Consider the following 12,629-nt stretch of genomic DNA (forward strand, 5'->3'; position numbering starts at 1 on the left):
TGTAAGGAAAATGTCATCAATCTTCAATGCAACTGATTCATCTTCATGTTTCAGGGATGTTTTTTAGTCCAGGACAAGGCTGAACCTGGGTCCTGGAAACAGGCCTCATAGAGGAGATCAAGGAGAGAATGTTTTTATATATGAATAGTAATGTATTATGTTTAGGAGAAGTACGTCAGTCTCTCAAGATTCATCCGAGGTCATATTGTCTTTGTTTGTGTTTTCTTCAGGGATGTGAGTATCTGACCGTCAAGCTTCTGGACTTTGTGTCTGGCCGGGACACACACTGAGCTTCCCCACACAGCCCACTATGGAGTTCCCGCAACTCGGGACACACACACACACACACTGAGCTTCCCCACACAGCCCACTATGGAGTTCCCGCAACTCGGGACACACACACACACACACACACACACACACACTGAGCTTCCCCACACAGCCCACTATGGAGTTCCCGCAACTCGGGACACACACACACACACACACACACACACACACACACACACACACACACACACTGAGCTTCCCCACACAGCCCACTATGGAGTTCCCGCAACTTAGAAGGGGGGGGACATGACAGGCATACTCCAGACGTAGAAGTCCACACATACTCCAGACATAGAAGTCCATGATCTCAGGCATACTCCAGACATAGAAGAGTCCATGACCTCAGGCATACTCCAGACATAGAAGTCCATGACCTCAGGCATACTCCAGACATAGAAGAGTCCATGACCTCTGGCATACTCCAGACATAGAAGTCCATGACCTCAGGCATACTCCAGACATAGAAGTCCATGACCTCAGGCATACTCCAGACATAGAAGAGTCCATGACCTCAGGCATACTCCAGACATAGAAGTCCATGACCTCAGGCATACTCCAGACATAGAAGTCCATGACCTCAGGCATACTCCAGACATAGAAGAGTCCATGACCTCTGGCATACTCCAGACATAGAAGTCCATGACCTCAGGCATACTCCAGACATAGAAGTCCATGACCTCAGGCATACTCCAGACGTAGAAGAGTCCACGACCTCAGGCATACTCCAGACGTAGAAGAGTCCACGACCTCAGGCATACTCCAGACGTAGAAGAGTCCATGACCTCAGGCATACTCCAGACGTAGAAGAGTCCACGACCTCAGGCATACTCCAGACGTAGAAGAGTCCATGACCTCAGGCATACTCCAGACTTAGAAGAGTCCATGACCTCAGGCATACTCCAGACGTAGAAGAGTCCATGACCTCAGGCATACTCCAGACGTAGAAGAGTCCATGACCTCAGGCATACTCCAGACGTAGAGGCGTCCATGACCTCAGGCATACTCCAGACGTAGAAGAGTCCATGACCTCAGGCATACTCCAGACGTAGAGGCGTCCATGACCTCAGGCATACTCCAGACGTAGAAGAGTCCATGACCTCAGGCATACTCCAGACGTAGAAGAGTCCATGACCTCAGAAAGTACTCCAGACACTCATGCTGGCTTGAGAAGCCTCAGTGGAGAAACCAGGTAGACTAAGACAGTGAGCAGGTCGATGCCTCAGACATCTAAGAACAAGACGGCTGTTTGGTCCTTGCAACATGTGTCCCTCCAGTTAAAGATCAGGTGTCAGTCTGACTGTTTCTTTATTATCTCTGCATTATCTCTGGGCAGTCCCAGGTTCACTATCTACAGTATGTGAAGTTTACCCAGGGTGGTCCTCCTGAGAAACAAACTACAGACACAAAACTAGATGCTGTCACCTTCACCCTGACTGGGGGTTCCGTTCTGGAACACTGTGTTGACACATCTGACGTGCTAAAGTTCTGTAGATAATAGGCCCTGGGCCAGACGGCCAAAGAGGGATCCACATGTTTCAGCTTATTGATGACTGTTTTGGTGACTAACTTTTATTCATGGCTGTGATTACTACATGTGTTATAGTCCCTGTCTTTTATTCATGGCTGTGTTTGTGTCTGTCAGAGGTACTCAGTGGCTTTTCCATGTCACTTACGTAATTCTGATTATGTAAATAGTTAAGCAACGATGGTGGAAACATCACCATATCACCCACATTAAACCATAACACAGACCTCCAAATAAGTGAACTTAAAGTCATTTTGTATTTATTGAATGAATTGGGGCTCTTTATTACATCATCTTAATGCATATGTGTTCAGGCATCTGAAGCAGGAGGGAACAACACTTGGTTTGACACAATTGCATACATTTTATATAATCTTCAAATTCACTTCTAATTCTATCTACAACAACTGAAGTCCTATAGTTTTGTGTTTTCATAGAACCAGTCAAATTTCACAACTGTACAAGCTGAGATTGCTACATACATTTGACTTTCCAAGGAATGATGCTATTGATTCTTGACAAATATAACTTATACACTGAGTGTACAAAACAGTATACACACCTGCTCTGTCCATGACTGACTGACCAGGTGAATTCAGATGAAAGTGCAACTCGATATAAGGTAGTCGTTCTTAATGTTTTGTACACAGTATAAATGCCTCATGAACTTCAACTGTAGATTCCCATCTGAACTGAAAATATAACCTTTTTATAATCTGTTGTTTGTAAACAATATAATTGTTTAAAAAAAAACACTTATAGCCTCAAAACATGACTATAATGTTGATCTCAACGATGTTCGGTCCTTGCATCCATAGCTAAATGTCTTCTTTTGAGAGTGGTTCCATTTATTTAGCCCCGTCCCTCAGCTTTTTACCAAATCAGCAACGGGGCAAAAACTTGTTTGAAATGCGGATTGCTCCTTTAATCCACCATAAAGCTGCAGACAAACATATTACATGTCCGTGCTCATACCCACATTACCATAATCCAATCATACTGCATTTTAGGTAACACACTTACAAAATAGGATCAAAGGAGCATACCAAATTATACAGAAATAGCCAGTGATATCCCAGTGCCATACACATCAAAATAGTCTGACTACTGTATAGCCTAACTACAATTCAATCAGGTATTATGACCAATGTGCCTCTAGTACAGTGTCTGTCTCCATGATATCTGACTCTAGTCTCATGTTACACCAGAGGATCTGGCTGGTAATATGATTGTGAACAAAGAGAGAACATGGCCCACAATATATAAAGCACTTCAGAGCTGCAGTGTACAAGGCTACATGCAGGCCATTCTTTATTCTGAGAATGGCTTTCGCGCTCAACATGACCAGAGAGCACAGTAGCACTGACCATGGCATGAGGGAGTTCATTGGAGACGACCCCGAAGGTCGGTTGAGGTCAAAGTCCCCTTTCACACTGTCAGCGCCACTGAAGCAGTCCAGGAGTTCATTGGAGACGACCCCGACGGTCGGTTGAGGTCAAAGTCCCCTTTCACACTGTCAGCGCCACTGAAGCAGTCCAGGAGTTCATTGGAGACAACCACCACGGTCGGTTGAGGTCAAAGTCCCCTTTTACACTGTCAGCGCCACTGAAGCAGTCCAGGAGTTCATTGGAGACGACCCCGAAGGTCGGTTGAGGTCAAAGTCCCCTTTCACACTGTCAGCGCCACTGAAGCAGTCCAGGAGTTCATTGGAGACGACCCCGACGGTCGGTTGAGGTCAAAGTCCCCTTTCACACTGTCAGCGCCACTGAAGCAGTCCAGGAGTTCATTGGAGACGACCCCGACGGTCGGTTGAGGTCAAAGTCCCCTTTCACACTGTCAGCGCCACTGAAGCAGTCCAGGAGCGTCGAAAGGCCTGAGCAAACGGATAATGGAATGGTCTGTGTTCATTTTCCCATTATGTTGATAAGCCCCTAGTATCCTCGTGTGCTGTTATCGTTTTACCAAGGGTTTTAAGAAAACTACAACCGAGAACCTTTCTATGTTTAAAAAGGGCCCTAGCAGAATAATTCTATTCCATACATTTAATGATAGATGTGCTGGAATGTAATGTTTTGAATTGGATAATCCATTCATGGACCCTCATGTTTGTTTACAACGTCCCCTAAGAAGCATATTTGTATGTTCTCATTATTGAAATACCCTGGCTAATTAGATCAATAAAATAAACAATATTGTGATAATTATTTAAGTGTTTATTTAAGTGTTTAACTTATTTAAGTGTGGTAGCAACAAAAAAAAAAAAAAAAAGAGTCCATCAGATGTAATGCAGTTAAGATCGGGTATTCACAGTTTTGCACAGTTCAGTGCATTCCCCTCTCTCCTTAGCTTCTCCCCCTACAGTGGCACATGCTCCTCCATCAAAATGTCCCCCATGGAGGCCCCTCCCCATAAGCGCTAGAGTAAATAGGCCCGGTGGGTTGAGCTATCCGGGCGAATGGTGGGGTCACACAGGGGCTTAGCGCCTCCCCCATGTCTCAGGCCCCGCCTTTGGGGAGGGGGGGAAGGAGAGCAAGCTGCCGAGAACATCGGGACAGTCCTCTGGGTCAGGAGACAGGGCGAAAAGTGGCGACGGAGGTGATGTGCTATCGTCATGGTTACCAAGGGGCGCCGCCACCAACGGATTCTGAGACGGGCTATGCTTGTCGTTGTTATTACTGTCCCTGATGTCTTTCTCAGCCTCGTCTCCTTTCTCGGGACGGTTGTTGCTGTTGGCATTAAAGTAGGTCCAGTCGAGGCTCGGGTAGCGTCCCGATTGGGACATGGCTTGGAGCAGCTTGTCCATGGGGCTGGGACCTTCATTAGGTCCTTGCTGGGTGGCCTCTTGGCCGGTCTGGGCCGCCAAGCAGAGTAGCTGGGCGTGCTGGCGGAGCTGGGCCAGCTCTTTCTCGGTGGCGGCATTCTGGCGCAGCAGCTCCTTGGTGCGTAGCGTGATGGCCAGCAGGCCCGACTGGCTCAGGATCTCTGCCGTGTTGAGGAAGCGCCGCTGACGCACCAATGAGCAGTCAGACAAGCAGTTGGACAGGTCTACTGTAGCCTCTGGGGCCCAGCTGTCGGTGGAGGACGAGGAGGACGAGGTGGAGGAGGATTTTTGGGAGCTGATGACGGATGGGGAGCCAATACCGTTGGAGTGGGAGGGAGAGGGGCTGGGTTTGGCACGTTGGTGGCAGTAGTGAGATCCCTGCTGGGTGGAGGAGGCAGGGCCACCCATGGAATGGTGAGGGAGGTGGGAGGAGGAGCTTTGGCTGCTGCTGACTTTGTAATAGGATTGGGTTCTGCTCTCTCGCTGGTGGTGTTGGTGCTGCTGAGGTCGAAGATGAGTGGTGGTGGACACTGCTTCTCTCTTGTCCTCCGTACACACCCTCTTGCTCCGGCTCTGGCCCTCTATGCTTCTCTCCTTCACATCCCCTGCACCCTCTCTGCTCTGCTCTGAGCCTTCCTTCCTTGGGTGGGGGGCAATGCGGGGGTAGGAGTTGAGGATGGGGAGGTATGAGTTTTTGCTGTTATGGTTCTTGTTGTTTCTACTGCCCCCTTTCTTGGACTGGCCCTGTGGATTGTTGTGGGCAGGGACGGGGGAGGGTACCCCTGGTTTTTGGATGAGTAGGAGCTGTGTGGGGGCCTTGGAACCAGACAGACTGTCCCATCCTCCCCCCCATGCCAGGGTTCTGTGCAGTAGTTGCTCTGGTCCAGACTATACCATCAGGAGGTTATAACCAGGGGTGTATTGTGACAGAGAAGACATGGGGAGGTGGTTACTTTCACATTTCAGATTAAACAAACAGGAGCAGGAAGAGGATGAGGAAAGGATGCTATGAAATGAACAAATTATTGTCCCGAGGGTAACCTCAAGACAATGCAATCACTAACCAAACATTATGGTAATCTACAGCGCTAACCAAACATTATGGTAATCTACAGCGCTAACCAAACATTATGGTAATCTACAGCGCTAACCAAACATTATGGTAATCTACAACGCTAACCAAACATTATGGTAATCTACAATGCTAACCAAAGTGTCTCACCGGTTTAACCACCAGGTTCTTGATGACGTAGATGGGGTTTTGCTCTTCAAACGGGGGCATGTTGTGGCCCAGGGAGCTGCTACTGCTGTGGGCCCGGTGGTTCAGGGAGCTGCTACTGCTGTGGGCTCGGTGGTTCAGGGAGCTGCTACTGCTGTGGGCCCGGTGGTTCAGGGAGCTGCTACTGCTGTGGGCTCGGTGGGCCTCACTTACGCTGATACGCTGGTCATCCAGATCATTCTGCACCGAGTCCGAACCAGTCTCTGAGGAAGAGGGGTGGAAGGAGGTGAGAGAGAGAGAGAGAAAAGAAATAAATAGGAGAGAGAGAAAAGAAATAGAGAGAGAGAAAAGAAATAAATAAAGAGAGAGAGAAAAGAAATAAATAAAGAGAGTGAGAGAAAAGAAATAAATAAAGAGAGAGAAAATAAATAAATAAAGAGAGAGAGAGAAAATAAATAAATAAAGAGAGTGAGAGAAAAGAAATAAATAGAGAGAGAGAGAAAAGAAATAAATAGAGAGAGAGAGAAAATAAATAAATAAAGAGAGTGAGAGAAAATAAATAAATAAAGAGAGTGAGAGAAAAGAAATAAATAAAGAGAGAGAAAAGAAATAAATAAAGAGAGAGAAAATAAATAAATAGAGAAAGAGTAAGAGATAAAGGGAGAGAAACGAAAGAGGGAGGAGATTCATCCTGTTGACACAGCCACTATATACATAAGTCATTTAACAGGCGCTCCTATCCAGAGCAACTTAGTTGGTGCAATTCATCTTAAAGTAGTTGGGTGAATGTACGATACCAGTATGACTCCTCTGATTCAGAGCGGTAGGGTTAAATGTGGAAGACGTTTCGGTTGAATGCATTCAGTTGTGCAACTTACTAGGTATCCTCTTTCCCTTTCCTCCAGTATGTGCTGTACGCAAACCCAGCTGGTCCCAACGTTTTAATGATTCCAGTTATAATCAAACTAATATTTTAAATGGTATGTGTATTCTTTGCATGAATTGGTGACATATCATTTTAATGAAAGATTTGTCAAATTAATGAGACTTTCATGTTTTACGTCTCAGTTGAATTGGTTTGTTTTGAATTAAATTCTACTTCCTTCAATTCAAATTAACTTCCTGTGGGGTGTGGCCAATTCATAGAGATGTGTAGAGAACACAACGTTATATCTGAGCCATTATGTTGTCTGTAAATGGAGATAGCCATTGAGGCTATCTCCATTTTAAAGCAGTCAATGTTTGTATTCTTTTGACGTTTGAAAAAGTGTAAAACTAATATTGGCGACTTACTGCCACAATCTTGTGTCATAACTTTTATGTGGCCACTAGATGGCGGTCATATAGCTTAAAGCCATTTACAAACCATACGCAACCCAATTTAAAGAAGGCAATACTCTGATCATTGGCTAATGGCTGCCAACTCATAGGAATCCCCACACAAATGACTACTTTAAAATGGAGGAAGCCCCCAATGGCATTGTCCATGCAATATGAGTTATTTCCATGTAATGATCTCTATACATCTCTATGGGACAATTCAAATTGACCCCAACCCTGGGCCACATAGTGCCAATGTTTGCTGGGGGACAAAAAGAGAATATCTCTTGTGGCCAAAAGTAGAGAGTTACTCACCAGAGTATCCGGAGTCTTTCTCTGAGTCCTTCTCTGAGTCAGACAGTGACATCCTCCCGTTCATGCCCATTCTCCTACCCTCCTGGTCTCTGTGAGTGCCACACTGGGATGCCCGCAGAGTGGCACTGTTACTCTTATCCTTGGCATTCTTAGAGGTGCCCTGGGGTACGCGCTCGGGCCGCTCCCCAAAATGTGCCTGCTCCTTTGGCATCACGGACCTTCAGGGAGGAGAGCAGTGAGAAACATGTACACCGCAATGGGACCAGGTGTCCTCCTGATCAATTTGATGACGAATGCTGGGCTACGTGGCTGGTTCAGCTATAACTCAGTAGAGTAAAGATGCTTTCATATATCCCTACTGTGATTTGGGCATGGATGGATAGTGTGTACAAAGGAGAAAAGTATATGCTTGTGACCTCATAGTCCAAAATAGGCATATGAACTGAGGAACTAACTGGATGCGCAAGAGATATTCAGACACTCCCAGAGAGGACAAAAAAATGCTTCTTAATTTCTAAAAAAAAGCAATGGATTTTGACATTACAGCCTTCACCAGCATATACATGACACCAGCTCCACTTTATATAACAGACCTGTGAACTAAATGATCCCCAGCTTATCACTATTAAAGCTCAACCTGAGGGTATCAGAATAGATATTTATGCTGGAGTACCAACACGATAGAGTAATAGTCCCCAAGAGGTTGATTGATTAAGGACATCAAATATAACTTTTTCATTAGCCTACATCTTACAGTTCCATCAGTTTATGGATCACGAATGTGGGGAGAAACATGGGACACCATTTTCTTACTTCCGAATGGTCTAAGCTATTGCTGTTGCCACATTTTGTATCTTAAGGATATACAAATCTACATCACCACAATGCCCATCCAGCATGACTTGAATAACGAGTAATTGGAGTAAGCAGCGCTGAGTAAGGGCTCACATGTTTGCTATAAGCCGCTGTAACGTGGCGTAGCCTATGAGTAAACACCCTAGGACCTGCATGCGGATGAGGGAGGAGTAACTTGATAAGATCATCTGTGGCTAGACAGCCTCTGTGCAAAGTACCTCCTCCAACCGTGTTATGTAATTGCTGGCTGGCAGTGGCACTATAGCTGCTACATAGAAATAACAACCCCCATTGACACGTGTGCACGATGCACAGAATATTTAGCATCATCATAATGTGAAAGCATTGCCAAGTACACAGAACAATTTAGTTTGGTTGTCAGGTCTGAAGACCATGGATCACTCACTGTTTCCTTATCATAATCTAGACGATTAAACTCCCGAGTGGGCGCAGCGGGTCTAAGGCACTGCATCTCAGTGCTAGAGGCGTCACTACAGACCCTGGTTCGACTCCAGGCTGTATCACAACCGGCCCGTGATTGGGAGTCCCATTGGGCGGCACACAATTGGCCCAGCGTGGTCTGGGTTTGGGCAGGGTAGGCTGTCATTGTAAATAAGAATTTGTATTTAATAAACATCTCTACAGATCGGTGTCCCACCCTTGGGACGGTTGCGCTAGCAGAAAGCTTAAATGATTGTTAATCTGACTGCACTGTCCAATTTACAGTAGCTATTACAGTGAAAACATACCATGCTATTGTTTGAGAGTGCACAGTTATGTACTTGAAAATGTAAATATTGAGCAATTAGGCACATTTGGACAGACTTGATACAACATTTTAAACAGAAATGCAATGGTTCCTTGGATCAGTCCAAAACTTTGCACATACACTGCTGCCATCTAGTGGCCAACATTTTAATTGTGCCTAGAGTCATAAGTCAGATTAATGGCCTTTCTCTTGCATTTCAAAGATGATGGAAATATATATATATATATATAAAAAAAATCTTTGTATTATCTTTTACCAGATGTGATGTGTTATATTCTCCTACATTCATTTCAAATTTCCACAAACTTCAGTGTTTCCTTTCAAATGGTATCAAGAATATGAATGTCCTTGCTTCAGGTCCTGAGCTACAGGCAGTTATTTTAGGTCATTTTAGGGGAAAATTGAAAAAAAGGGTCAGATCCTTAAGAAGTTTTAACTGACTTGCCGAGTTAAATAACTGTTAAAAACTCAACTCCACGATTTACGATGGAGTTGAGCAGCGGCTATTATGGGCGAACTTGACCTCTGACGTCACACAAAAATGAAGTTTTAATTTAAAAAAACGACTGATTTCAGCATCCAAAGAATACACAGAAATCAGGGTGCTGAAATCAGGGTGCTGAAATCAGGGTGCTGAAATCAGGGTGCTGAAATCAGGGTGCTGAAATCAGTCGTTTTTGATAGAAACTTCACTTTGTGTGATGTCGGAGGTCAAGTCCGCCAACAATAGTCGCCGCTCAACTCCATCGTAAATCGTGGAGTTGGGTTTAGTCAGCTAGCCATAATCAAAAGACTAAAAGCCCTAACTAAGTTTTCATAAAGTAGTATTTGGGTCGTTCCACCAAAATAGTTCCTTTTGGATCCCTTTGATATTTTAAGTAGAAGTTGTGCACCAATATTGAATTTTAAAAGCCTGTTATATTAAATGAAGTGCCCTATCAATATAGACCACATGGATAAATCAATACATCAGACTTGCTAAAGTCCCGAAATGCAGCATTTTGACATGTCCCTCTGTGACCCTCTGTGACCCACTTAACCCCAACATTTCTCCAAGTTTGTACCATCATTGTAAAACCCAAGTTATGCTCCTGCTTTGAAAAAGTCATTTCTGAAGATTATTTATTTCATGTAATTAGTGATTAGTTTACATTTGTCCCTTATTTTAAGGTCAACCGTGTTACGTGAACTGAACTTTCATTAATATGGTGAAACTATTCCCTTTTAAAGAAACAGTGAACTAATAGTCAAACCATGGTGTGAAAGCAGGTGAGCTGATTCTACTCTTTTTTTGCCATTTTCTGGTGTTTTGTGGTGTAAAACTGAGCGGGTTGAGCAGGCACGTGCGCAGATAGAGCTCTACCTGTACAGAGCACATGCCCCTTTTCCCTTCCAGTCTCTAAAGTGCCCTTTTGTTTTGGGTAAAATAAAATGTACAGTTTTTGTCATTGTTGTTCTGAATCCATTGCCCCCAAGACGTCATTAAATCTACATTAAATATGTTTTACTTAATTAACCATTAAGATGCCATCTATTGTTTTTATGTAACTAAATAATAAAAGTCATAATTGCTCAACAAGTCTGTAACGACAGTTGTCAAATATATATATTTGTTGGTGCCCTTTTTACAGTTTCAGCACCTGCCCCCCAAAAGGTCTGTGCATGGCGCTGGGGTCGGGTATAACACGTCAACCCAGTTACCCATAGATAGACATGCTAGAATGTTTTAACAATAAAATGTTCTTTGTGAAGCTTGCATTCAATTGCCACTCCCTGTTGCACACAACAAGCTTCCAAACCCCTGTCACAAGGGGATTTATGTTTGATTTTAGATGAAATCAAGACTGTGAGGTCAAACCTATTATTTTAGTTGGTACTTAACAGGTACTTACTGTAGTAGAAATATAAAAAAAAATCATAAAATTGGAAAACGTGTTTTTTTATGAAGTTGAACAGAGTTATTTTTGGGGACCAAGTTACACTTCACAAAAGGCACCAAATTGGTAGCGTGACCTGTTTAAACAGTATGCTATAGAGTTGGGGATATTGGAACAAACTCCTTAAATTATTCAACTGTTGATATTTGGAGATATGCATGCAAAAGTATGAAGTATAATCATTATGAAGCCAATGTTATAATTTGTCTTACCATTTATTCTGTCCTTGTCCTTAAACCGTCTGCCTTGTCAACCTCACCGCCCTAGGACCTTACAAGCGTTCAGTCTATAGGCAGATACCAACCAAAGCATCTTTGAATCATGTAGATAACTGAATTCCTCAAGTTTCAAGTCCTAGCTAGGGTACCATCCTGTAGAAAAATGTTTTACCTCCTGCTCGGTAGGGCATCCTCATCCAGAATAACAATGTAAAAGTCTTTCAAACACCCGTTAATGTTGTCGCTGAGTTCTCGAGTCGATACATTGTAACTGGCAATGCACCTATACGCCCTGTCTGTACAAAAAGCGTCCATGATGATGTGCATTACGCATAGACCCTCCTCCTTATCTGAATAGTAATAGCCTAGTGGTGATGCCCCGGTCAGCAGTGACGTACCCATCATAGACAGCAGTGCTGTGGCCAATCCCGTGCGTAAACACGTGTGCGGGCGGCAACATGGTTTAATCCACGTGAGGAGGTATACTGAAAGTAGGCGGGATTTAGGCTAAAATCAGAGCGAAGTGTAGGGGAGCGCATGTGTGTGCCACAGACGCGCGCGCACACACGCACACACGCACACACACACACAACGCTATAACACAGTGTAAAAAAAGACACGTATTCGCACACACACACATGGGCAGTAGGCTATTCATAGATACATTACCAAATGACAATGAGCAAGGCATATATTTTGTACGTATTCATGTAGCTCACACTAGGCTCAATACCATTCATGTAGGGATGGCACCATGTTGCATTTGAGATTAAACTGAACTAAGAGTTTATGAATGAGACATCGTCATAATCCTGTCGGGTATTTTCTCAGGTGTGCTGTGAAGCAGCTACAGCGAGACCCACGTGGACGAGAGACCACAGATTTGAGTTTTGCTGGGGTGCGAACGGTAAGAACGTGTGCGGCAACATGTGAAAGCATTTCAGAGGCGTGGCCACGCTCCTCGAGCGCACATGTTCCACGCGGTGAGTGCGTAAAAGCACCAGGGTGGCTCGTGTGTCTCGGGGATGTGGTCATACACATTCGCTGAAAACCACTCCAGAGACTGAGTACAATTTCATAACTCTGTTACATTATTCGAACAACATATGCAACATATGAACAACATATGCAAGGACATGGTAGTTATGTTTACACAATAAAGACATTATAGCCAACTTGATATCATTCATTCTGATTAATTAATTATTGTCATTAATTCTGATTCTTGCTCTGTGTGAATAAATATGTGTGTGTGTGTGTGTGTGTGTGTGTTAGAAGATTAAATAATATGTTGACAATAGTGATACAGTAAATCATTTT

General features: G+C 44.1%; 1 protein-coding gene across 2 annotated transcripts; it reads right to left on the reverse strand.

The window, feature by feature from the left end:
• Positions 1 to 4,067: 4,067 nt before the first annotated feature.
• LOC135544084 (CLOCK-interacting pacemaker-like) lies at positions 4,068 to 11,674 on the reverse strand. 2 transcript variants are annotated; one of them, XM_064971460.1, is made up of 5 exons: positions 11,482 to 11,572; positions 11,304 to 11,377; positions 7,531 to 7,748; positions 5,899 to 6,158; positions 4,068 to 5,564 (listed from the first exon to the last, which is right to left on the reverse strand). In XM_064971460.1, exons 3-5 carry the CDS (start codon positions 7,739 to 7,741, stop codon positions 4,332 to 4,334), a joined length of 1,704 nt encoding a protein of 567 aa, XP_064827532.1. In that variant the 5' UTR covers positions 7,742 to 7,748; positions 11,304 to 11,377; positions 11,482 to 11,572; the 3' UTR covers positions 4,068 to 4,331. The 2 variants fall into 2 exon arrangements, with proteins under 2 accessions (XP_064827532.1, XP_064827531.1); XM_064971459.1 differs by lacking the exon at positions 11,304 to 11,377 and having other exon boundaries at positions 11,482 to 11,674.
• Between the last annotated feature and the right edge of the window lie 955 nt (positions 11,675 to 12,629).

This window comes from Oncorhynchus masou, chromosome 8 (assembly GCF_036934945.1).
Source record: "Oncorhynchus masou masou isolate Uvic2021 chromosome 8, UVic_Omas_1.1, whole genome shotgun sequence".
Taxonomy (NCBI): Eukaryota; Metazoa; Chordata; class Actinopteri; order Salmoniformes; family Salmonidae; genus Oncorhynchus; species Oncorhynchus masou.

Excerpts from the sequence above, each read along its gene's own strand:
- LOC135544084 (XM_064971459.1), bottom strand. The coding sequence starts at position 11,636 with ATGCACATCATCATGGACGCTTTTTGTACAGACAGGGCGTATAGGTGC. Across the intron at positions 7,749-11,481 it reads GATGCCCTACCGAGCAGGAG|GTCCGTGATGCCAAAGGAGC; the intron begins GTAAAACATTTT and ends TCCTCCCTGAAG. Across the intron at positions 6,159-7,530 it reads GAAAGACTCCGGATACTCTG|AGACTGGTTCGGACTCGGTG; the intron begins GTGAGTAACTCT and ends CCTCTTCCTCAG.